A 27,201-nucleotide genomic window follows, 5' to 3' on the forward strand; every position below is an offset into this window, starting at 1 on the left:
TTTATTTTAATTGAAACCTGCGCTAAAGGTCGATCATTAAAAAGGACAGTCTGGACCAAGGAACTGGATCAAGGCTGCATGTCTGTGCGGTACTCTCAAAGATGAAAATGCAGTTGGTATTTTTCATTTTAGCTTGCCTTTTAGCCCGTGATCAGTCATGTGCTTTAGGAAACACTGACGAAATGTATGATTTTTTCGTCCGCGTCGTGCACTGCATCCAATCTGTCCAAGATAACCCAGACACTTCACTGAGCTGTGGCACTGTACACGAACTATCCATTCCTTGATTTATGTGGCACGTCGTGGTGAAAGTGCAGAATCAAGAGACTGTACCACTCTCTTAGAGTCAATACACGGGCAAATGATTCTCATTCTACAGCAACCTCAACATCCGGCACATCAAGGCACTGTCATTCCGCCAACTATTGCAAGTGGCGCCCCTGGTCGTCCGAGGTACGACTTGACAGCGGATCATATTAACCATTGTTTGGATTTGGGATTGAATTGGCAAGGAATCGCTTCACTGTTTGGCATCGATCGGCGAACCTTATTTCGTCACAGACAACGTCTTGGTATTCCATCACAGGAATACGCATCACTGTCAGATGAACGTTTGATGGCAATCGTTGGGCAGATTTTTAGTCAACACACCGAATGCCGGTGAAACATATGTCCGCGGCAGTCTGCGCGCTAGAGGATTACGTGTTCAGCGTTGGAGGGTTCGACGCGTTCTGCAAGAAATAGACCCAATCGGACGGTGCCTGCGTCGTTCTCACGCCATCCGTCGAAGAATCTACCATGTAGCGGGACCTAATGAGTTGTGGTAAGTTACCAACTTTTCCAATCACGTAGCTTAGACAGTAGGCAACTTTTGCCGTGAGTTTCCAATAATAATAATAATAAATTATTATTATGGCTGTGTAGATGGACACTGTCGGACAATTGTATACCTTGAGTGCCTCAACAACAACAGGGCTTCCAGTGTACTATCCCTATTCCAGGAAGGAGTTCAAAACTTTGGAATGCCCTCACGAGTTAGGTGTGATCGTGGTATGGAGAACACAGAGGTAGCCCGATATATGCTGAGGCAAAGAGGACCAAACAGAGGCAGCATAATAACAGGCCGCAGTGTACATAACCAGCAAACAGAAAGACTTTGGGCCGAGCTTAATAGTGTGGAATCATACCATTACTCTGATCTGTTTACTTTCATGCAGAATGAACACATACTTGATTCACTTTCTGAGCTACATATGTTTAGTTTGCATTATATTTATATTCCACAAATTCAGTCAGGGAATTCATAGACCAATGGAATAACCATGCACTATCCACTGAGAGACACATGACTCCTTTACAATTGTGGCATAGAGGTATGATTACCAATGTTGGACAGAACAGCACAGCTGTGAGTGGTGTTTTTGATGGTGATGAACCTTCAGCGACTGCTGACAGTGGACCCATGCCTGAGCTTCATCTCAGCAACAATGTTGAGGTTCCTGTAAACAACTTCAGTATAAATGACTCCACTCTTGAGGAAATCAGCCAGGTGATCGATCCATTCACTGAGGATGGTAACCATGGTATTAATTTATTTGTTACACTTGTCAATTTCCCTGAAACAAAACAGTAATTTCCAAAGAAAGAAATAAAGACAACACCGTAAAAAGAAATCGTTATTGTTGTCTTGTCACATTGATCTGAAAACTCAATGTACAGTTGAACAGTAACTTAGTTTGTCTTTTGTCAAGACAAGGGTTTTTGTTCTTACCTTCTTGACATGTTTCGGCAGAACTTGCGTCTTCCTCAGAAGTGTCACAGGATGGCACATGTCAAGAAGGTAAGAACAAAAACCCTTGTCTTGACAAAAAAAACACTGAGCTTATGAAAAGCGAAAAGATAATGAATATAATCCATCTTTACCGATTCTAACCTAGCCTACACCTGAACTGAATAAGAAATCCAAACATTTTAAAAACAGATTTCAAAATAGTGAACACTAGGCTAGGCTTACTTTACTCCATTCCAAAACCCTGAGTGTTTCGGATCGCAAAGTTCATGTTATATTTGAAGTCCTCGTAGGACCGATGAAGAGGTATTCTTAGACAGTTGACACATGTATTTGCTATCGGGTATCTCCCTCTTTGGAATTCTAGTGAGGGTTTAGGAGAGAACCCAGTGGGGGGCATCACATCACACCCTGTTGCAAATGACAGAATGTCTCCAAGCTTTGACGGTCCTTCGTCCTCTGAAAAATACCACAACAACATTTACGGTTGAAACAACAACTAAAAGTAAATGTAAAAAGTAAAAGTATATTTTTTTCCTCTTGGTATAATTACCATTACATAGATGTGAAGCAATATTATACAATGGCTGTCAAAAAATGCTCACATGCATATAAATAATAAACTGGTGTTTTCAAAGGTTTTATGTTGACATTTTTTCCTGACCATGAACATTCGAGGTAACACTTATCAAACGGTGCACAATAGTTAAAGTCTAATCCATATGCCTACATTAGCTGCAAAATGATGTCAGGCCACAATCCATACCACTGCAGAAAAAATCACCCACCTTCGGCATCCTGTAAATAATCCCTCCAGAAGGCAATCACTCTGTTTTCATCCGTCCTGTTGTTGCTTCCCATCTCTGACCATTTTATGTCAAAAAGTTCATCCATACATTCAGCAGTCAGGGTTCTAGGATCACAAGAGGGCACACCGAGGCAGTCAGAATAAATATTAAATGTTTGTGGCATATAAGGCTTCTGGTGACATCAGTCTTGAGCAAAGTTACGTAGAGGTAAAGAACAACACAGCCAGGTATTAAATGAACAAAGTGTATGTGTTGGAATAATAACATAGGTATACTGTTAATGGCAATGTAATGCTATATTCATATTGTGTGTAAACAAAGAGTTTTTCCTTGTCAAGCAGGCTTGTCAAATGTCGCAAGCAGCCAGCAGTGGCGACGTAGTCGGTTAGCGGCTCTGTGAAGTGTTGCAACTCTTCAAGTGTTTTGGCTTCAGAGACCTGAGTGAGTGAATTAGAGAAAAACAAGAGAACCAGAATTGCTTGAATAAAGACATAAAATCCCCGTAGTAGTCCAGGAACCATGCACAATATTACTGGAAGGGGTGGGAGGAAAAAAAAACAATTCACATAAATATCTAAATTTTTTGTTTTACGATTTATAAATCTTTTTTTTTGGTCAAAAATCTTTTTCTTCTCCAAATTCATTCATTCATCTTCTATACCCGCTTCTTCCTGAACTCAGGGTGACGGGGGTCTGCTGGAGCCTATCCCAGCTGTCTTAGGGTGAAGGCAGGGTGGACAAGTCGCCAGTTCATCGCAGGGCCACACAGAGACAAACAACCATTCACACTCACATGCCCACCTACGGACAATTTAGAGTGTTCAATTGACCTCACATGCATGTTTTTGGAGTGTGGGAGGAAGCCAGAGAACCCGGACAGAACCCACACAGACACAGGGAGAACATGCAAACTCCACACAGAAAGGTCACAGGGCCGGAATTGAACCCACAACCTTCTTGCTGTGAGGCGGCAGCGCTAACCACTGCGCCACCGTGTCGCCCCTTTTTCCAAATTAAAATTTTTCAGTTAAGCCAGGTTGGGAAAAGTTACCAAATCATGTGAAAAGCGTATCGTTCCCAGCCCAACGTACTGGTATTGGCAACAAAATAAACTCTCTACAAACCTGTTTCAGTTTAGTATGGAGATCCATGTCTGTGATGTCCTCTAGGTGAGGCCTGCCTGCATCAGGCCCCTCTACAGAGTTCTTGAGAAAAAACATGGTGGGGGGCCTCCATGCACCAGGCAAACAGCAATTGCTCTGCCAGCAATGTAATATCTGTCCTCTCGCATAGATGAAAAAAAAGTTGATATACAAGATAGAAACCAATCAGCAGCAGCACGAGGGTAAAACTGCACCATGGCTGGTTACATCAGTGAATCCTCTAGATCACTTTGTTTAGGATGGGTTGTGACACTGCCCGACAAAGTGTTTTAATCTAAAAAAAACTAGACCTGAGAAACACTATCCAAAACACAAAACGATGAGTGACCCCTGCACATGCCACTGTATCGAAAGCACTGTTAAAATAAATCAAATGAAGAACAACAACAAAAATTACACCCTTCATACATATATTGTGAAAAATTCAGATGTACACACCAGAGGAACTAAGAGCCAAATTGAGGTGTCCCTTTGGTCCTTCAAACATATCGGACTCTGCCAATGATTCCATCAGCAGACGTAGAAACTCTCGGCGAGGGCCACCAAGGTCCACAGCCTCTTCTGTGGTTCCCCTGTCGTCAGAAAACTTTATGGACATCATCTTATTTGGGTCATAGGAGAGCCATCTGAACCCCCTTATTGCTCCATCGAGGACTGCAGAACGATTGATGTTGAATTTGCACACTTGCAAGTTATCAATTTTTTCCCCAAGTTCCCTCAGAATTTTTGCAATGGGGATGTGTTCTTTTGGCTGCGTAAAAAAAAAAGAATGACAAATCTATTAGTAACTATGCTTACAATAATAGGGGTCTTCTGTCCGTTGTTTTGTCTTTAGGGGTTAACAGATCAACTTTAAGAAAAAGGGCTAAAGCTCCAAAGCTTAATTTGACAGAAATGGAAATACATTTAAATTAGAGCACAAAGTTGCCACTTAAAGCTCATAGCTACTGAAAAAGTGTTAAGTCTTAATGCTTATAGTCTGCACTGTATCTGCCTACAATTCTACACTTAATGAAATCACTTACGTCTGATCTTCAATACTGGCAATGACGGCACTGTACAGGTCATCATCATCTTCATCTGTTGTCTCATATATGAGGTTAATGTAACTTTCATAATCATTTTGCCAACGATTACAGTTCTGGTTCTGGTGACTTGTGGAGGGAACTGATGAAGCAATTGCAGTAGCTGGGACATGGACTTCAGGTCTGGGGTCTGACCAACGATTAGGGGTGTGGTGACTTGTGGAGGGAACTGATGAAGCAATTGCAGTAGCTGGGACATGGACTTCAGGTCTGGGGTCTGACCAACGATTAGGGGTGTGGTGACTTGTGGAGGGCTGTGAAGAAAGCGTTTCAAATTCCATTACAGTGGCTGGGACAAACATATCCTCTTCCACACACTCATCCTCCTCTGTGCTTGCATCCGTCATCTCTGGCTGAAATACCAAATAACAAACAAATGAATTGTTTTCTTTAATATTGATTTATGTTTTATTACATTTAGTGCAATACAGAACCTCTGTTCTTTATGCCTAAGGTCCAAACAGTCCATGCCATAACAGAATTATAAAATGTCCACAAAAATAAATATTATACATGTAGTATATAATACATGCACCAATTATCTATCTACAATAACTAAAAATATTAGCTAGCTTTTTCACAGAGTAAAACTAAATAAGTAAAAAAAAAAATCTGATCTTGTAACTACAGAAGCGCATTGCATTCTCTGAATAAAAAAATCAAATTCTGCGACAGGATCTTGTAATTATGAGATCTTTTCTCGTAATTACGAGATCCTGGTGCCTAATTTTTTTTTAATTCAGTGAATGCAATGCGTTTCCGTATGTAACGTATACTAAATATAACTTTATAATTTTGACAGCAAGTTCTTATTAGTCTTCCTCCATTTTAATAAAACTATGTGGTTTTAGTCTTATTTTAGTCAAACTAACTAAAAGCTTGACTTAGACTAAGAAATTTCAGATGATTAAAATAAGAATAAAAGTACATGTTGTGTTATTCAACAGACTAAAACAAACCAGAATTTGCTGTCAAAAGTAAAACCGTTATATTTTTACTCAAGGAAAAGTAACGTTCACTGTTCGTGTCTAACAGGTACCCCTAGCTCTTTCACTACTCGTCAGATACTTAACGTAAGGTCTGCTTATTTCATCATACTAATATAACTATCTAATATCAGCTAACAAGGTAAATAGGTAGCGCTAGCTTTATACAACTGGCTATGCTAGCATGCCGACATGACACACCTTGCTTCTGAAGGAATCTTCCCATCAAACGCCTCACGCAGTTTAAGTAGGAGGGTGGGTTGGTACCATGTCTTATCAACCTCCAGCGCACTCAATATGTGGCCTGAATTCCGTGTAACATGGCCTTCGTCTGTTGCTTTGGGACTTTTTTGTCTCGGGGGCTGAGGAGCAATATTACGTCTTTGAAAAACGTAATTTCACGCCGATACGGTTGTTTCGGTCTGGAAAGTGGACAACATTAACAGGTGTAGTTTATGTTGAACTGTAATAATGAAATAATAATAAAAGGATGAACGTCACCCACCTTCTTTTTGACTTTGGCCCGCCCCAGTTGCTGAATCGCCTGGCTTCGAAGCGAGGTGCCCGCGCCTGTTGAGCCGCGGAAGGTTGCGGGTTGTTGCTCATGTTAACATTTAGGCACTGATTTGGCCTAAACAGCACACTTATTTCATTATTGTCATTGTTGACTGGGTTTATCGTATTTCCTGAGGCTTCTTGGTTCACTAAACTATTAAGGAGTTCTGGTGAACCAAGAAGCCTCCGCAAAAGACCGATTGCCTCTTCCGACGGGGTGCCAGCCATTGCCACTGTCCTAAAGTAAAATTGATGCTTCTTGTTTCGCGCTCACCCGTGAACTACAAAACCCATAACTTCCCATATTAATTTTCAAAATAAAACAATGGTGAACGAGCAGTAAGATTTATAAGAAGGTGATGTGCCTTGTGGCTGTGCAACCATATGGACAATTGTGTGCTTTACTGCTTACAGATTGACAAATAGTACTTAGTTGGACATCAACTAAACCTATGGAGGTATATTTTTCCAAGTCATATAAAGCCCACTGGACTTCTTTTTACAATCTAGAATATGCAATGATTTGCTGACTTGTGAAATACAATAAACCTCTCAACCTTTACCTGAAGACATGTATTTTGACACCTTGGTAAAACCGGAAGCTGAAGTCCAAGATGGCAGTGCCTTCCGTTTACACCGAAACAACTTCCGAGCGCCCCGATTTTTTTTTTTTTTTTTTTTTACATGCACACTCACAGAGAGATACGACCCCGCTCCACAAATCCCACAGTAAAAAGCTGGTGGAGTGTCAAAAATTTAATTTTGAATGTGCATTGTACATATGTGTGCGCGCACGTTTTCAGTGCGTATGTGCGCATTGTCATTGTGCGTGTGTGCACGTTTTCAACATGTGTTGCCATTTTCAGTGCATGCGTGCACGTTTTTAGTGTGTATGTGCACACTTTCAATGTGTGCGTGCGCGCACATTTCAATGTTTTGCCCTAAACGGCCTCCCATAGAGAGCGGTGCTCTTCTACATTTACACCTCTTCAGTCTGAGAGCATGACCTTATTCGTATAAATAGCTTCAGGTGCTCAAACACCGGCCGTGGCGCATGCGACACCTCATTCGATCCTAACTTAGGCCCTGTTTGCCCTTTACTCACTTCAAGAGGTTTTTGTGATCCGATCACCAAAAGCCTTTTGAATGATGAAACCCAGGAAAGAGAAAAGACGGAGACAACGGAAACATGACCTCATCATGACCTCAAAGCTCAGGAGGATGCAAACCTGACTGTGCTCACACTAAAACACGGAGAAGTGTTTTAGCATCAAGCAAACCATCTTTTCATATAAACTGAAATAAATACAATAGTAAATTGAATCCTATTTTGGTAATGAATAATTAATAAGAAATGATGCGTTCATTTATATGCTAGATTTATTTACATATCCATTCCAACTTTTTTTTAAAAAAGTCTAATTTCTTTGAGTGTTTATTTTTTACTTAACTTAGATACGCACAGTAAAAACTCTGCGTGTGTTTCAGAATCTTCCCTCTTTCCTTGACTTTAAAAACCTAAAGTTGTCAACAGAGTTTTGAACTGCCAGTCTTCATCATGGTAGTCAGGCTTCCACCTCCCTCAGCTATTTGCCCAGATTGAGTCCACTGTGATTTCGTGGTGACTGATTACAAAACACCAACTGTCAACAGAACTGGGATGCAGCCTTGTTGATTCCGCTGAATCCCTGATATTTCCACATCTGCACTTGTCTGACCTGTAAAACAGTCTGACTCTGTCCCAGTGACAGAGGTTGTTACTAGGTTGTTCCTTCTAGTTTCTCCTCCAAATCCAACCAAAGCTTTTTGCAGTATTTCCGTATAAAATGCATTTGCACTCGGTGTTCCCACATACCCATGTGCTTTATAGTGCTTGGCGGAGACGTTTAATGGACACAGTGGAAAAACAAAAAAGCTTAGCCAGACATAATTACACTTTGTGTAAAACACAATAATAGCAAGTAAATAAAGACGGTAACCGAGTATAAAAACAGACAATTGTTTTATTGCATGGTTCCAATCCAACGAGGCTCTGACTCTGAAATAGAAAAGTTGATGTATTTCTGTCCACCAGCATCTCACAGGATAGTTTTCTTATAAATAAATAACACTTTATTAATCTTCCAAAATAAAAGTATTTCCACACTTATAATGCAAGTATTGTACCGCAGCTCTCAAATATAACACTTTATCCGTCCCTCACAGCTAAACATGGCATGCAAAGACGTGTATTTATTGCAAAGCAGCTGGTATTTTAAATCACTAGAGGAAAATCATCTAGAAACTATAGTAATGTGCAGTTTTGACGGTTAGACTCCGCAAGTCCCTTTGCTGTTAACAATGCAAACAAACAAAATCTATGTCTGTGAAGGTGCTCAGTCATCCAGGCCATCTTAAGGTAGAAGGGTTGAGTCCAGTTGCCCTAACTCAACCCTTCTACCTAAACAAAATCAATCAGTTTTCAAGAAAGACAAAATAGAAATCCACAAAATTGCTATTTGGCTTCGACGCTTTCTGAGAAGACAAGTTCTGCCTCAGCATTATCAAACTTAACGGAGTGCTGAGGTTCAACTCTAACCTCCAAAAGCAAAACATCAGCTTGTTCTGTGGAAGCTCCTATAAAAAAAAAGAGGAAGTGATTAATACATCAAAGGAACGTTTCAGCAAAACAGTCACACCTGCTTCGCGCATGAAGCAACGTAGGCTTGTGAAAAGAGAAGCGTGGCCTGACGGGTCCATCTGAGTCTCGCCTTGACGGTTTCACGTGCACCGCGACAGGTCGAACCGCAGACTGCTTTCTTTGGAACTTCCCTTTGTGTCAAAAAGCCCACATAGGGGTCAAAGGTCAGTCTGTCCGGTAAGCGCCGGCCATGCCGACGGGAAGTGAAAGACAAACGGCGCAGTGTCTCAGGACAGAGCGGCGGCCCTCCACCTCCTGGTCGCTGCCACCTCTCAGGTCTCAAAGTACTTGTATATCTGGGAGACGTACAGCATGACGCTCTGCCAGTCGGGCCGGTCCGTCCTCAGCAGCTCCTCCATGTCCTGCGGGAGGGAGACACGGCAACACTTCACCAAGACTTTTCATAGATAGATAGATAGATAGATAGATGGATAGATAGGTTCAGTCTTTTCAGGACTGGAAAGGCTGTAATATTGTGCTTTGGCTTATTTGTTGAAACAGAGACTGATCTGAATGAGAAACAGGTTTATCTTGCCTTAAAATTGTGTCTGTGTATGTGTGTGTATTTTTATTTAAGATCTATTAGAGTTAAATTAGAGAAGATGTGTTAATAGTTACACTTGGAGTGCAGGGAGTGATGAGGCACCAGGAAAAATAGATCATCTTTAACTTGTCTGAATTCCTGATTTTTTATAAATACCTTCCTTTTTTAATTATTTTTTTCGTTCATGCAGTTTATGCTGAAGAGAAAAAAAAAAGCGCCATCCTGCTAATTGTCTGTTCCGTGTGTCTCCTGGCACGTAAGTGGAGAATTTATAAGACAATGTGAACTTTGGTCTTGGTGAAAGACTTCCTTCACTTCCTTCCTGTCTGATGTCCCGCAGGCTACATAAGAATTTGAAGCTCTCAGCCTGATTTATGTGCTTTCTGGATTATTTCTGGGCTTTTATTTTCGTAACAGTATATAAACAAAAGTGAGGCCATTTATCAGTCAGATCTCAGCCGTATCCTTCCGAGCTGCAAGATACAGCAAACAACCAGGTGCCAACATGCTCTGAACAGCCCTCAATATGAAACATTGCACAAAGATAATGGGGAAAATCAGACCAGCTGCTTCTGCTTAAAGTGACCCATATCGTGCTAATTTTTCAGGTTGTTATTTTTCATTCTGAATTCCATCAGTCTGCAGGAAGAGGCATATTTGGCCCTTCAATGACATTGTCCTACAAAAAACATTTCCTGCTGAAACGGATCAAGGGTAGAATGAACACCTGGCTGGTGAGGTCTTGACTCACCTGGGGGGGGCAGCGCCTGGTTCAAGCCAGTCGCCATCCCTGCAGTTTGACTGATTTTTCCAAATGTGGTGAGATTTCCTCTCATCTGAGCCAATCGGAGTGACTGTGTAATTTCTGGATAAGGCGCAAAGTCAGTATCAGCAGGGAGAGTTTTTGGGAGTGCTGAGCTCGGCAGTGATGAAGAGCTGCCAGCATGAAGACTACAGCCACTAAGCCTTTTCCGCTTTGGTTTATTTTCCACTGCTGGATTACAGTAGAGCAGGGCTGCGCGATTATTTATCAATGAAGATGTCGTGATCAGTTGTCTTTGTGTTTCCTGTTTGATTTCGATCGTCTTGTCTCCTTGTATTTTTTGCGCTTTACATCCTTTTTTTCTTTTTTTTTTGTCGCCCCTTGAATTCGTCACCTGTGTCTCGTTGTCATTCCTGCCCTTGATTGTTCTCACCTCACACCCTCTTGGATAAATAGTCCTCATCTCCCTTTGTCTTTGTCCGGTCACTGTTTCTTTATGGCTTTTGTGTTGGAATCAGTTCTGCTGTTTCATATTTTCCCAAAGTTCTCATCATGGTTTTTTCCATCTCGCTTTCTTTTGTCTGTATTTCCTGGTTTGGTTAAATTTTCCCTTTGACGCCACCCTTCTTTTAGTTCTGTTTATTTTTTCAAATAAATATTTTTCCTATCTGCAACCCAGAGCTGTCTGCATTTTGGGTCCTGCCTCCTCATCGCCTCCACCCTGCCGTGCCAGAAACTGCTGATTTAGCCCTTTGTTTACAGGCCGCAACAAAAATGCCAAGTCTAAGCTTCCTGTAGAACCTGGGGCTTTGTTGGATCTTTTTAAAAGGACAAAAAAGTCAATCTCTGCAGGTCAGAGAATGCTTTTTTTTTGTTGTTGTTGTTTTTTAACTAACCTAGGAGAGGTATGAGAACCCTTTGTGATGTCACAAAATGTTCAACTGCAAGTTATGGAACAAAAAAAAAAAATCTCCCCATCAAACAAAGGATGGACTTTCTTCATTCCTGTGGAGTTCGCTTTGAATCTTCAGTCAAATCAATGTTAGAAAACACTGGAAATGTAAATGTGCATGTCATGGGACGTTCAGGTTTCGTCGCATCACTGTGTCTAATTGCTGGACTAAAGAGGCTCCTCTGCTGTGACAGAGGCTGCGTGTGCGGTCGGCAGCACATGAACTCACCAGGGAGGGTTTGATGCCAACACTCTCAGCAGCCTGGAAGGCCAAAGTCAGATTCTGGACCTGAAAGAAAACAAACGGTCGGCTGACGAGGGACTCTGAAGCGCCGCCACACATGGCGTTCCACAAAAACATAAACCAGCAGTGACACCGGAGACGCAGCTGGCTGATGTATCAGCCTCAGCTTGTTTATGTGAGGATCCCAGTGCACTGTGTCATCGTCTGTGTTTGTTTGCAAAGTGTTAAGCTGCAAAGGACAAGATGTTTGTGGACAGGAGCGGATCTCTCTCGTCCGGATTTTGCACATTTTGAACATAGCCTCGATTCACACGCACTCCATTTAAGAGGGAGAGAGCAGCGTTTCCTCCTCAGCGGAAGCGGTGCTTGTGATCACAACCCATTTTTGACTTTGGGACTCAGCCGCTCAGGTTTTGTAGTCCGAAATCTGGCTGATCCATCTTACAAAGCTCCGGTCTGAGGTGTTTTTGCCCCCCCCCAAACACATTAACATTAACATTTCCTACAAATGCTCTCCCAGGACGAATGACGCAATGTTTTGTCAAGCCCTGGAACTTGGTGGAAGTTCAGACAGCTCATGTTCATGTGCACGTCCCCTGAGTCTCTTCTCATCCCTCTACTGCACCCATCACTTGTCAACTGACAAAGTTTAAAGCGTTGGTGGGTGTCAGCTGTCACTCCTCTCCATGCAACATGCCTCCACCGCTAGCTGCCCTCTACTAGTCGTCCCACCCAGGTGTTTCCAAGCCAGCACCAGGAGGCACCATGTTAGTTAAGCTGCGTCCTTCTTTGCTGAGCTTCATGCTGGGGTTGGAGCCCCCAAGACTGATTTCGTGCACAATAATGATCCTCTCTTTCAAATATCTGTCATATCCTTCTCAAATGGCTTTTGTGTAGAAGAAAAATTGTAATCTTTTTGGCAAGTAGCTGACTTGATTTTATCTGAGCAACACTTCCTACAAACTTCCTACATCGATTTACAAAAGTTTCCCCTCTCTCAACTGAGTAATAATTCGCCTATTAATCATTTTTCCATCTAAATGTGATGCAGAGGAGGGCGGCGAAGGCGTCATGGTGGGAAAGATTATACTGAGCAAAGGTTCAGGCGGCAGGGGAAGGTCACTCAGCCAGGCTTATTAACAGGCAACAAATGATCTGCTGAATAATTCTGAGCCATGTCATCATCCGCTCAGGGTAAATACACCGTGACGGCCGGCTCATTGTTTTCATGTTGCAACCGTCCCAGAGAGAAGTGATGTTGTTTTTATACACCTCATGTTCCTGAGGTCCCATGTTAGGAGGCTGCCAACGCGGAGCCCCGTGATCAGGATCACTTACAGTATAGCCGCAAAAACAGCGCATTCATTATTCATGTCCAGGCTGTATGGCCCCATATGGCAGAGCTGTGAAATGAACGCAGTGCAGAGAACGCTGGGAAATTTGCAGCTTAATGGCGGAAAAAAATGACTGCCAGAAAAATGAGCTCATAGCTCAGCAGAGGAGTGAGGTGTTTTTTTTTTTTTCTACTTTCACTTCTGGTGGCAAACCACAGAGTCGTTGCGAAGGCCGACTCCTTGCACATGTTACGCAGACAACATATTGTGATTTTGTGTGCTGCTGATTTCTAGAAGTTCCGCAGTTGCAAATGAAAGGTTCAAGACTGTGTGAGGCTATCAGGAGCAATCAGAGTGAGGATGATCAGCCTGCAGGCACCTGAGTGCAGGGAATATGTTTGAATAGAATAGAACAGAATAGAATAGAGTTTGAAAAGGCAAGTATTTAGAGTCAATGTTGACTTCTGGCCCGAGGTCAACATGCTTTGAAACGCACTCCATGGATCATTTGAGAAACTTTGTGGGCATGTGAAGGTGTTTCGAGCCTCCAGGAAGTAACTACCAGCCGAAATTCCTCTCCAGGTGAGAAGCGCCATTGTTCTGTATGAACTGGCCAGTTGTACAGAGCACCGTGCAAAGTCTTTTTGGGTGTGTGTGTGTGTGTGTGTGTCTTCTGTGTGTCTTCTGTGTGTCTTCTGACATCCTCTACCTTGTTGTGACTGATGAGTTCCTGATAGGGGATGTGGGCGGGCAGGTACGTGTGCAGCAGGGCGCAGAAAGCCAAGCCGTCGCTCCAGCTGCTGCTGAAGTTCGTCACATCAATGTTCTGAGAGAGAGAGAGAGAGAGAGAGAGAGAGAGGGAGAGAGAGAGAGACAGAGACAGAGAGAGAGAGAGAGACAGAGAGACAGAGAGAGAGAGAGAGACACACACAGACAGAGAGAGAGAGAGACACACACACAGACAGAGAGAGAGAGAGAGAGGGAGAGAGGTGGGGCAGTGAGAGAAAGGGACAAGTCACAGACAAGGCGGCGGCGGCGGCGCTCTCACACGCTGGTGGCGAGCTCAGAGTGCTGAAGGTTGACCTCCTGACAGGGCGGCCGAGCCACCAGAGGAAAGCAGATAAAGCAATTAAGTCAGGAAACAACATGAAATCAAAAATGTAATGCTGTTAGGCGACGCTGCCGGTCGCTCAGCCCCCCATTAACATCCGCTCATGTTTCCTTCAGAGGATCCTCTTGCGAGATCCCATTTAAAACTGTCCAAACAGCGCAGAGGGGGAGGAACGTGCGCAGCGGCACATCCATTCTGCTGCGTTCTCGTGCGTGCGCACGTGCACGTTTCACAGACTATCGTCACCTCAGCCGGCCCTTTCGTGCGTTGGGGACCCGATAAGAGAAAAGAGCTCGCAAGTTCGGACTTCCTCCGCTCCATTGTTTGTCGTCGTGGTTGGACAGACAAGTTATTTCCAGTTCTGAGTTCTTTTTGTTCCTTTGTCATGATGAGGGATGGTGACACTCTCACAGGCCCCTCAGCTGATGGTTCTGGGGGCTTCAGGGGCCCTTCCTTCGAGCTCTCAGCCAATCACCCCAAAGTAGAAAAAATAAATATTTGGTACTTCACAACAAGTCATGATAACCTCATGAAATTGTTTGCATCTAAAAACATCAAATCTTATATTATTATTAGGTGTGGGGGTGAACAGAGATAAAAACAGAAAAAGCTTTGGAATTTCCTGTGAGATACGCTTCCTGTCAGATCATTTATACTGATTTTTAATCTGTTTTTACTGTACTCCTGAGCCTTGTGTGTAAGTGTCAGTGTTTGTGATCGTTTACTCCATTAGAACTTGGTTTGGTTTGGGTTAGTGGAGTTTCACAGCTGCCGGCTCCATTATCAGAAATGTCCTTTTAAAGTGGAAATTCACATCAGAAACTTGGAGCAACCCTGAGTTAATGATCTTTAGTGGCTGCTTTAAGAACCAACCACAGCGACATACCCACCACTCTGCTAAATAATTCATATTTGATGTGCAAATGCGTGCACTGAAAACACTGTGGTAACTCAGTGGAACAAGAGAAACTGCACACTCTGACTGTTACAACCTCGCAGTGATCAGAGTGTATCGCACTCCATCATCCCTGCAGCGGCACTCAGAACCAGACCACAAACTCAGGTGGCCACTGGTTGCCATGGCAGTTCTGTCTTTGAAAAATGAAAACACAACCAAGGCCGTGTTTGGATTAAATCTGAATATCTTGGGTGCATCTCTGCGTCTGTACACACAGCCTGTGTTAAGGTGAGATGCGAGCGATAAGGTGCTTCCACCACACAGTGTTTCATCGCTCCTGAACACAGGACCCGACCGCTGCCGACTGTCACTGCTTCCAGCAGTCGGCCGTCAAAACCTGGCACGCAGGCAGGACCAAATCCACCCCGTGATGGATAGAAACAGCAGCAGAGCCCCGAGTCCCGAGGACAGGAATGGAAAATCCCGTCTCCGGCTCGGCAGCAGCAGTAATGAACGACCCTTGAGCTCACGCTGATAAATGTGTTACTCCTGATTGCCTTCGCTCGCCTGCCGTGGCAATACGGATGACCTCATCTAAAGACTAGACGCGGCGTCTGGCGCTGTCGTCTGCCGGCGGTGGCTGCAATCACATGCTGCGCCGGTGATTTCTGCTCTGCTCCGAGTCTGGCTGGATGTCAGACCACCTCTTAAGTCCAGATGCAAAGGCGCTTCCTCATCCAGAAATATCTGTGTGGGGAAAATGTTTTTCTGTGTGTGCAATTTTTTTGGGAGGCTTGTTGTTCACAAGGGAAAAATAAAGCTAAATTCTTGTAGTTTTACTGGATGTGTGTCAAAGGTCATTGTCTTGCAGCTTTGACCAGGGCGGAGTTGAGCACGTGCAGAAGGGAGTGTGTGGGTTAAAGTGGGTAAATGGACTGAAAGCAATTGCACTTGAGGCTGGAGACTGGGTGATAATTCTTAATGCAATACTTCACAAATGCATTGCGTGTCCAAAAACTTGTTTTTCCACCACTGCGTGTCACAGCTGTGTTGAGAGACACTGAAACTCTCCTCTCTGAAAAAAACTGCCACAATCCTAACCCACCTAGTAACTCCACTGCAATAACAAATCACTGCATTTCATCACTTCATAGCAAACAAAAATAATTTCATTTTCACTTACAAACCAGAGAGAATAAGTAAGACTCACAACCTGCTCACATTGCCCTGCAATCACGTGGCCCCATTTTCTCCGGGAAATTGACTAAGTAAGGAATCAATAGTGCACTCTCAAATGTCTCTTAAAAGCATCTCCTGTCCTTTAATGAGCCCCAGGCATCGAGAGCAAAACCAACATATAATTCTGATTTTGTGTAGTGCAGATGACAGCAGTGATTATTTCCACGCACTCATCCAATTGACATCCATCATCGCAAACGTTGTATTTGTTAAGATCCAATGATAAATGTAAAAACTGAATGAAAGTTTGCGGTTTACTGATTACTGTTTCATAACAGACAGGCACAGCTTTCTCTTCTGAAAGAAACAAAGTCGAACAGAACTTGTTCTATTTCTATAATGCATTAGACAATTGTAGTTTGGTGTAGTTTCCCAATTTGGGATCAATAAAATTCAATCTAATCTAATCTAATCTAATTGGCTGGGCATTCAACAATTTGAATGTACACATTAAGATGACGTCAGATACACTATATTACCAAAAGTATTTGCTCACCCATCCAAATTATCAGAATCAGGAGGTGTCCTAATCACTTGGCCTGGCCACATGTGTATAAAATCAAGCACCGAGGCATGCAGACTGTTTTGACAAACATTTGTGAAAGAATGGGTCGCTCTCAGGAGCTCAGTGACTTCCAGCGTGGAACTGTCATGGGACGCCACCTGTGCAACAAATCCAGTCGTGAACATTTTTCTCGCTCCTAAATATTCCACAGTCTACTGTCAGCTTTATTATAAGAAAATGGAAGAGTTTGGGAACAACAGCAACTCAGCCAGGAAGTGGTAGGCCACGTAAACTGAGGGAGAGGGCTCAGCGGATGCTCAGGCGCATAGTGCAAAGAGGTCGCTGACTTTCTGCACAGTCAATTGCTGCAGAGCTCCAAACTTCATGTGGCCTTCAGATTAGCCCAAGTACAGTACGCAGAGAGCTTCATGGAATGGGTTTCCATGGCAGAGCAGCTGCATCCAAGCCATACATCACCAAGTGCAATGCGAAGTGCCGGATGCAGTGGTGTAAAGCACGCCGCCACTGGACTCTAGAGCAGTGGAGACGCGTTCTCTGGAGTGATGAAGCACGCTTTTCCATCTGGCAATCTGATGGACGAGTCTGGGTTTGGAGGTTGCCAGGAGAACGCTACATTTCGGACTGCATTGTGCCAAGTGTGAAATTTGGTGGAGGAGGAATTATGGTGTGGGGTTGTTTTTCAGGAGTCGGGCTTGGCCCCTTAGTTCCAGTGAAAGGAACTTTGAATGCTTCAGGATACCAAAACATTTTGGACAATTCCATGCTTCCGACCTTGTGGGAACAGTTTGGAGCGGGCCCCTTCCTCTTCCAACATGACTGTGCACCAGTGCATAAAGCAAGGTCCATAAAGACATGGATGCCAGAGTCTGGTGTGGATGAACTTGACTGGCCTGCACAGAGTCCTGACCTGAACCCGATAGAACACCTTTGGGATGAATTAGAGCGGAGACTGAGAGCCAGGCCTTCTCCACCAACATCAGTGTGTGACCTCACCAATGCGCTTTTGAAAGAATGGTCAAACATTCCCATAAACACACTCCTCAACCTTGTGGACAGCCTTCCCTGAAGAGTTGAAGCTGTAATAGCTGCAAAAGGTGGACCGACATCATATTGAACCCTACAGGTTAGGAATGGGATGGCACTTAAGTTCATATGTGAGTCAAGGCAGGTGAGCAAATACTTTTGGTAATATAGTGTATACATTTACTCCGGCTAACACATTTTTATTTTTACATTTTGTTCAGTAAATTTCTTCCAAAAAGCAGAGAAAAAACTTTCAGCACAGCAGGAGGAACAGGTGCGTAGGAGGAGGGCACCACCCAGAAGTCATCCACAGTCAAACAGAAGCTCCTGCACACTGTTCACACTGTTAACGCCTGTTTGATTGTTCAGTAAATTTCTCCAATTTCTTTTTTATAATCAAAGCTGTTTGCACAGAATGCCCATTGATCAGACAAAGACATTTTTTTTTAAATAAAACCATTGATGAAGAATGACAAGTGTCAGACCACCAAAGGCCAACATATCGAACAGTCACAGACAACTTGGAACTTGGCACCAACTTGTTCAAACTTTATAAACGCAGACAGCTGGTCCAAGTTACAGCTAGTAGGAAAGTTATAGTTGCTAATTAGGTCCAATTCACTTTATTTGCTGAGAAATAGCTCGCTAACTACTGGCAGAAGATTTGAAGTGAGGCACACTGCCATTGCATTTCATGCAGTTGTTTGTTGTGCGTACACAGTTATCTCGTTTCTGGAAAGTTCACTGTGTGGCAACAGGCAAAGGATATTATACGCTGATGTGGGTAATTTTGTATGTTATGGGAAGTTTGAGCAATGAGTAAAATATGAGAGGGTCCAATTCACATTTTCCTGCCGGAGTCGCAGGGAAAAACACCAGCGTGCATTTGTGGCCGCGTCTAAAGGAGGAGCCGTTTCATCTGACCTGCGAGAAGACAAACAGGATACGCCGTCACATTCGAGGGTCCCGTCGCCACTCACGTTCTCTTATGAGCATCAGGAGAGCCCTATAAAACACTGGCCTCCATTGTTGGCCCCAGCCAGCGATATCCTGTGGCTGCACGGCTCTCCGCTCCATCACTCACTGCCTGTTTATTATATCTGCAGGGCAGACCTGTGCAATCATGTCTGCCTGCATTCCTCTCATGACAGACCCCCCCCCCCAACCACCACACACACACACACACCCCACAACCCCATGACATGCAAACACGCACACTCCTCTCTCTTAGCAGGAGGTCCATCACTTGCACGGCGTGCACAGCGTGACGCATGCACACACACACACACCTAGTGGAAAAATGCTAGTACGAGTGACTTAGTAGTAACGCCGCGAGACTCAGTTAGCCGAGATACACAGCAGCAAATAAACCTGATAGGGGAGGTAGCGGGGGACAGTGTGTGTGTGTGTGTGTGTGTGTGTGTGTGTGTGTGTGAGGTGGAAGCAGACGCATGTCGATAACCAGGCCACGCAGGCGTGAGTGAGCTCAGTACGGAAAGTGGGGGAGAGAGAGGAGAAGGGGTTCGTTCGAGGTAGTAGGAAAAGTAAAAGAGAGAGGAGGGAGGGGTGGGGAGGAATGAGAAAGAGAGAGGCAGGCAGGGGGGTGGGGGGGCATGAATGCTAAAACAGCAGCGGACAAGAACGGCTCTCTGGGAGCCGGCTCGGAAAAGCAAACACGGCATCAAGCGACAGGAAGCGTCTCATTGGCCACAAAAGGCCTCGGAGAAGGGTCGGGTTGGGGGGGGCGAGGGGGTATGAGGGGGAACCCATGTCGTGTCCGTGTATGTCTGCCACCTCAAACTATGCACAGTGACCTGCATGCGGATGAGGTCTTCATTTTGAGGTGGATGAGTGGAAAAAAGAGGAAGGTGGCCGTGGTTCCTCAGATGGTTCCAGTGAAGAGCGTCCACTGTCCTGGAGATCCCAGAGTTTCACAGACACGTGGAGCCGCAGTCACTGCACGTCACACACTGGAGTGTATGTAGTGCTGAGGGCAGCAGTATGATGAGGTGAGCGCACGGTGAGCTCGTGCACGCCGCCGGCGCAGAGCAAACACGGCCGCGCTGTGACACTCGACACCCACATGTCAGCGCAGAACTATTGCAACAATGACCTCGCTCGTAGATCAGGCAGAGGAGGGAGGGGTCGGGGGGAGGACGCAGCACAATGCATCGCGCTGAGTAAACAGACAGCGGCGGCTGCTGCTCTGGTGACGGTTTGGAGGTTCGGTCGGAGGCGGACGGCAGGAGACGGAGAGCCTGACGGGGCCGTCAGCCCGGCTGGGCGGGTTGCACCGCGTCACCCGGCTGGGAGGTCACCTGACCTGGCACAGCAGGCGGAACTCCGCCTCATCCCTCAACACATCCATCTGCTCAAGAGCCCGGAGACAGAGTTTTTTAAGAGGGAGAGGGGGGCTTGGGAAGGGACTGAATGAACCTCGAGTTGGATTCAGACGGACCAGTCAGATGTGTCATTGAGTCATTGAGTCACAGCCCCAGGCTGCCTGCTGGTGCCAGCAGTGATGTAAGATCAGGGGTGGGCAAACTTTTTGACTGGTGAGCCACAATGGCTTCTAAGATTTGACAGAGGTGCCGAAGCAGGAGCAGATGGATGGAGTGTTTTGGTGACTTACATCATAGGAGAAAACATATATCAAGGGAAATGTAGGGAACATGTGCTTTAATGTCAATTGAAAATGAACAAAAACAAAGTTACAACAATATGTGTGTCTTTGAAGAACCACGGTATTCAGCTCTTTATTGAAATGACTCTTGCAACACTGAAAAAAAAGGATGAAATACAGCTGTTTTATGACTTACAACCTATGAGTATAATTTCTTCAAGTTTGTCGGGCCAGATTAAAAAGCTTAATGGGCTGCATATGGCCCCCGGGCCAAAGTTTGCCCACGCCTGTGTTAGATGCAGTGATGTTCGACGCAGTAACATTAGATGCAGTGACATTAGATGCAGTGACGTTAGATGCAGTGACGTCCACTCCACTGCAGGCTGTGATGTGGCTGCTGGGTTTAAGGGACCACTAGCCTAAGTGTAACCCTCCAATGAGAAAAGCTTTCAGCCGTATTAACGTCACTTTCACCAAACATTCTTTGGTGAAAGTGAAAATGCCACCCAGTAGGGCTGAAACTGCAGCTACTGCTGCTTCAGCGTTGCAGTGTTCAGCACCAGTTAGACTCACAACACTTCCTCCTCCCTGTGGGGCTTTTGAGGACAGTTGTCTTTTTCCCCCCATTTTTCCTCTCATTTCATTTCTATAAAGTACTTTCAGTTGCCCCTGTAGTGGAAATGTGCAATACAATTAAAGCTGCCTTACCTTTATTCTGTAAATCAAACCATGATTGGTTGTGGAATTCATGGAAAATGAAGGCAAACAGAATCGATCGAAGGTCGGCAATATGGATGAGAGATATTTCAAGAGTGTTGCTATGCGCGATTACTCTCTACCTCTCTACTAATAGGGCTACAAACAAGCGAGTGAGGGGTTAAAAATGCTGACTCCAGAGAGAGAAAAGGGAGAAAGAGAAGGAGACGGAGACAGCTGAGGAGCAGAGGCAGTGGTGGAGGGACCAAGTATGATAGAGGAACTCTTATTACCTAATGTGCCTTGTAATGACTCACAGTCATGAGCTATGACGATCAGATGGTCGAGATGGAGACGAGGCTACAGGGAAGGGAACAGATTGGCTGGAGGTCACAGCTTCTACTTTGCTGATTTACTGTCTACAAAACATTTAATACACTTAATCTGCACACCGGATGGGAAAAGGGTGGTGACGGGTCACTATGGGCAAGAGGGAACAAAGGTCAACTATATATACTTCTGGGTTATGATCACTGGCCAGATAATAACATGACAAATAGCCTGGGCTGCTATCAATGATACACAGAGGAGAGTTAGAGGAGCGCAGGGTGCTTATCACACTTTGAATAATGATGATTTACGAAGGCAATTCACCACAACAATGATCTCTCTCACTCCCATTTGATTTGATAGCACTGCCTTTAGAGCATTATTGAGCTGAGTTTATTAGCTTCTTCATCGACGTTAGAGGATAATCTCCAGGACCAACGTGGAGTCGATTCATTCACGACCGTTGTTGGAACGGTATAATAGGGATGGAGCAAATGTTGTTTTCAACAGAGTATGGGCAATTGCTGATCAATTCAATTCAATTCAAATTCATTCCATTCAATTCCTCCTGCACTCAGAGTTGCTGGGTCAATTCACTTCAATTCAATTCAATTCAATTCAATTCAATTTCATTCCATTCAATTCAGTTAGAAAAACTGAGTTTCTCTTCAGGGGGGAATTTAAAGCACATTTAAGCAGCCTGACATGAAAATGAGACACTCATACAAATCAGAAAATAGAAAAAGCAAACTATAAAACTATGCTCTAAAAAAAATACCCACAGTATACTTTCCATGAACAATAAAAACGAGGCCGCCTGGAGAGGATGTCAATGTGTGACTGAACAAATAAAGTAATTACAGTGCAACTACCTCCAGCCAACCTCAAGCCAATTTACAGTAATGGCTCGTCTTTGATCCCCGGCCTCTTCCCTCCTCGATGCCTGACCTCCATTCACCGCTAGCATGGGGTTCCTATTTCCCAATCTTCAATGGCTTTGAGAGCATGTGTGTGTGTGTGTGTGTGTGTGTGTGTGTGTGTGTGTGTGTTTCCCAGACGAGGCCGGATGAGCCGTGCTCTGTCAGGGCCAGCTGAGCCTCATGTTCAGAGAGTTTCGCTCATTGTTCCCATCCTGAACAAACACAGCATTTATTTTTGTTGGGCTTCTATGGTTAATTGAGAGAGAGGAGGAAAAAAAAAGAGATTTGAAAAGTGTGCGACGCAAACCTAAATTAAGGCATCAAAGTGGCTGATAAATATACAACGGCAGTGGTTTCCACTGGGCCAGATGCTGCTGAGGACTGGAGCCCCTCCTCTCCTCATCCAGGGACACACATTTAAATTAAATTAAGACTTTTTGATAGGACCAAAAAAAAGAAAACAAAATCTAAGTCAACATAAAAGACTTTGAAATGTCCATCAGGAAAAAACAGTCTTTGGTCTGAGAGTTGCGTCTGCCCTGTGAGTGGGTGCTGTGAGCCTGCTCTTGGATAAAACCCTGATAAAACGGCTGCGATACAACTTTGCAAAAACAACAGCGCCGTCTTTCAGGAGTCCGGTCCAGGCAGCGCTGGCTGACGTGCGCTGGTTTCCCTCGTGAATAGCAATTTCCTGTGAGAGGCCCTTTCAGCCTCCCACAGGGCAGAGTTAACCCAGGCCAGATTAAGGTCCTCGCTGATCGATCCCTGATTCCTAGAATGTGACATCTGAGGTGTGACTGAGTGTGTCTGGACTCGAGCCTCCTCCTCCTCCTCTGTCAGTCACTCAGCGGCCCCCCCTGGGGGCGGGGTGGACGTGTCAGCTCGTTCAGGGCCAATGGACACGTCTCTGTCCCGCCGTCGTGCGTGTTCACGTGCACGTCTATCGACATGTTTTCACCCCCTCCTCCTCTACCTGGGTCAGCTGTCACAGCCCGTCCAGAGACACGGTCCATATGGCACACGCATGTGCGCACGCACACGTATGTGTACCTGAGGCCCCGCTAGACGCGTGGCTGAAGTCACGTAGGCCGCGGGCGCCGCTTTCATCGACCCTCCCCCACCCCCTGCGCTCGCCTAAACGGACGCTTTTAGCAAAAAGATGAGGCACTTGATAGAAAAAGAGAGAGAAATTGTATCAAACTGCCAGGCGTCACCTCGAGTAAGTGGCACTGAGCACGCACGCAGCATCGCATCTAAACTTGTGATCGTTTAGTTTATCTTTCGCCGCAGATGTGAATCGTGAGTACAGGAAATCAATAACATGATGAGAGAGTGAATGACGCTGAAGTACTTTGTTTAAAGAGAGAAAGCAAACAAAGGTTAAAACATGCACTATGTTGGCTAGTTGTGAAGTAGTTTGTGTTAAAAACCTTAAAAATTATAATAATGATAATAATGATGATAATAATAATAATAATAATAATAATAATAATAATAATAATAATAATAATAAGAAGAAGAAGAAGAAGAAGAAGAAGAAGAAGAAGAAGAAGAAGAAGACAAGAATTTACTGTGTAACCCCATCACACTTATATTGTGTTATATTTTTCTATTTAACCACAACAGATGAAGCATTTTGCACTTCAGCTTCTTGACTTGATCACACGCCCTCGTCTCTGCCATTCCTTTTAAAGTTCTCTGTCAGGGTTTACTGTTTTGCACCTGGGCATCAAACACATCCCACCCCCATGCGCCTACAACAACTCCTGCTTCCTGTCTCCTTCCAATTAGTCTGCTGTTTGACCTGTTTGAGCTTTTATTTTTTCCCCCTCCATTTCGGACTGTAATAACAGCGCTGGCGAGGATGGCTCCTCCCCGCCGGCTTTGTCCTGAAGTGGCGCGGCAGCTTTTCCGGCACCGCTCTGACAGATGAGCGTGATATAAGAGCCTGTTTCCTGACTCCACCATTAGAACGAGGCAGAGAGGGGCTGCACGGAGAGTGGCTGCCTCTTTCATGCCACCGTTAATTATGCAGGATGAAGCGGCTGAGCATAAATTACAAGCGGGTGACTCCTCCACACTAAGGAGCCAATTAGCATTGACTTATTAGCTCGCTGACCTTAGACGAAGCGGAAGAGAGAGGGGCCGCAAGGTGCACGAGGGTGTATTGATGAAGGCAAACCTAACTGACCTTTATCAGAGCTCGACTGTGGCACTGACACTGAGACAAAACGGGAGCGTGCGGGTGGGTCAATGTGCCTTTGCTGTCCCGCAGCCTCAACCTGTGGGACACATCAGCAGGTCTGTCTGGACATCAGGGCTGGTAATTAGCCGCTAACATGAGGTCGGGAGGCTCAACAGGTCGACCTTTCAGTCAGAGATATGAAGCTGGACTCGTCCTCCCGACAGCAACATTTCCCTCCAGTGCGACGTGGCACTCAAACGGGGGGCTGCGGTCGCAAATGGTTCACTGCAGGGGCACTCAACCAGGGCAGCGCTACTTACTGTAACTGATGCACAAACAATATGTGTCATGTGTGCAAACATTTAGCGTATGTCCACTGGGGTTGGAGAACAGTGATCCCTGAGGAAGTGAAGGGCGGAAGGGAAAAAGCTTCAGAGACACAAGCTGGCATTGTGTATTCATACACACAGAAATATAGATTTGATATTGTGGATTTTTCTTGATAAAAACAATTCTATGACTATAACACAATCATTATTTCACTACTGCGTTTCTTTTTAGGCGCTAATTAACAGTGCCAGGCTGCTCAACTGGTTCTGGGATAAATATTAACGGAAAGGGAAAATGGGCGGAACACGGGAAACTCAAATTTCACCGTCCAGGCAACTTTCTGCTCTAAAAATAGACGTTTAAAAGGCAAAACTTAACAGTGTGTGAGTGATTCCAGTCACAGCTCCGTCACCCTGGGAAAATGCACAAACACAAAGGATCGGGGCCCCGGGAAAAGTCTGGCTGTGCTGTGGAATGAAACGGTCCCTGTAGCCAAATCTTCTTACTGCATTCCTGATACTTGCAAGTAATCACACTGTGCTGCTAAGCCCCCAGTGAATGGCGATCATAGGTTACAGTTAAATGAGGCTGCCGGACCCAAGTGTCCTGAATTCGACTGGTATTTACATTTACCTTTTACTTCGCTGAAGGGTGAAATGCAAGCCTGAGAAAACCGCAGCACTTGGTTGAGGAGCCTTGCGGGCCTGTTTTTTAGAATTCAAAATATGAAAATTATACTACTTTGAATACTTTGAACTTTTTTTTTTTCTGCTGATTTTGTGCAGCAGGGAACTGAAATTGCGGTAAATTGTAATTCACCATCAAAGTTTTGCGGAACTTCCTGATTGTTTTTGAAGATCATTAGATTATCATCTTTGAATGAGATTTTTTTTCTCAATGATCCTCTCTGCTAAAATAAAGGTTAAATAACACAATTGAAAAGGTTTTATAAACATTACCCCATCTGTGTAAAGTGAATGGACCCCTGCAGTGCCGCAGCTGCTCACACCCAGACTGCTTCCAACATGTGTGAACATCACGCGCCTGATGTGGCTGATGCCACAGATAAAGTCTCTCTGCTGGAGTCGACGGGCCGCCAGTCACTGACACCACATGAAAGTCAGTCTATTATTAGCAGCATCCACTGCCCCCTAGTCCGCCAATACCTGGTGAAGCCAGAGTTATGAAACTAACCACGCAGTTGTTTATTTTTAAAGCCGGAATGCTAACAGTGTAAACTTCTCCTTCGCTGACCTCCTGCCGCGGACGCTCGTTCTCCCTGGTGGCGACTGAGAGAGCTGCGGCATTAAGTGGCTGGCATGCGGACACACAGGCGCGATGATTACATGGGGGCAAATCTCGCAAATCCCGTCGGGTTTGTTGGGCTCCTTAAACTGGGTATTAGGGGAACGGCTGAGCCGGGTGATTTTCAGCACTTGGCTCCATGGACACGGGGTGTGTGGGGGGGGGGCACAGATGGGGACGTGGCGCAATAACAATGCATAAACAAACGGACATGCATAAATTCTTTTGCTCCATTGTTTCCATCGCGTCCACGTCGCAGTCACCTCACAAACGTCCCTGCTGGCGTGATTTGTGATTTGATGAGCAGCGTCACACCTCGGTGATGGCTGGCTGATTGAGGAATAGCGCTACATGCAGCGCTAATAGCTGCTGCATGTGGGAAGTACACCCAGGTCAGGTGGGGCCCTTTTCTCACTTTTAAATGACAACACAGCTGCAGCTGAATCGCTCAGATTTTCGCTGTCTGGCATCTGGCTCAACAATCTCACCAGTGTCCAAAGCCTGCCCTCTCTGCTGTTCCCTGCAGGGGGCGCCGCAGCAAAGTGACTTGCAGGTTTTTGCTTTGACGGAGGTTTTTGCATCATATTTCTCTCTACACACAACCATTACTGCAATTATAAGGTGACCGGCACTAAGGAGACACTCCTGCGATGGACTGTTAGCGTCCAGTAGAACAGCAGTGGGACAGTTGCAGATGTGACTGGTCTTCTCTGCACCGGACAAGCCAAGTTGAGAGAAGTTCCTCCAATCGATTCTTCAAGACTGACAAATGTAGCCATGCGTATAAAAAGCGTGGGAGTCGGAGGCAGCGAGAGGCAGGGTGTGAAAGTGAGTGCGTGCCGGCCGATGTCTGAGAGAGGTCTGTGGCCTCTGGTTCCTACCGGATAGCCCTCTGTTTTCTTCTGGCACCACTTCAGTAGAGCGTTCCTCTTAGATCCTCCATACTCCCGCGCCAGAGCAGCCAAGGGGTCCTTTCTTTCCACACTGTCACCAGGGAACACACGGCAGTCACACAGAGAGAATGAAGGGGAGGGGGGGGGGGGGGGGGGGTTCAGTTAGAGTGAGTTTTATGGAGCCTGGAAACATGTTTAAATACTCTATAAAACTGTTA

At 45.0% G+C, this 27,201-nt stretch overlaps 1 protein-coding gene across 6 annotated transcripts in view; it reads right to left on the bottom strand.

The window, feature by feature from the left end:
* Positions 1–8,478: 8,478 nt before the first annotated feature.
* The window catches only part of specc1 (sperm antigen with calponin homology and coiled-coil domains 1), a 65,530-nt gene continuing 46,807 nt past the window's right edge, over positions 8,479–27,201 (bottom strand). For 5 of the 6 annotated variants that reach the window (XM_076020207.1, XM_076020209.1, XM_076020208.1 and 2 more), the window contains 4 exons: positions 26,972–27,074; positions 13,614–13,730; positions 11,556–11,615; positions 8,479–9,429 (listed from right to left, as the gene is read on the bottom strand). In XM_076020207.1, the coding sequence (XP_075876322.1) occupies positions 9,340–9,429; positions 11,556–11,615; positions 13,614–13,730; positions 26,972–27,074 (370 nt within the window). In that variant the 3' untranslated portion in view covers positions 8,479–9,339. The remainder of the gene's footprint in view (positions 9,430–11,555; positions 11,616–13,613; positions 13,731–26,971; positions 27,075–27,201) is intronic. The other variant, XM_076020210.1, reaches the window with a different exon arrangement.

The sequence above is a fragment of the Nelusetta ayraudi genome, unplaced genomic scaffold (assembly GCF_046127955.1).
Source record: "Nelusetta ayraudi isolate G7.1 ecotype Tasmania unplaced genomic scaffold, CSIRO-AGI_Nayr_v1 ptg000011l, whole genome shotgun sequence".
NCBI classification, from domain to species: Eukaryota; Metazoa; Chordata; class Actinopteri; order Tetraodontiformes; family Monacanthidae; genus Nelusetta; species Nelusetta ayraudi.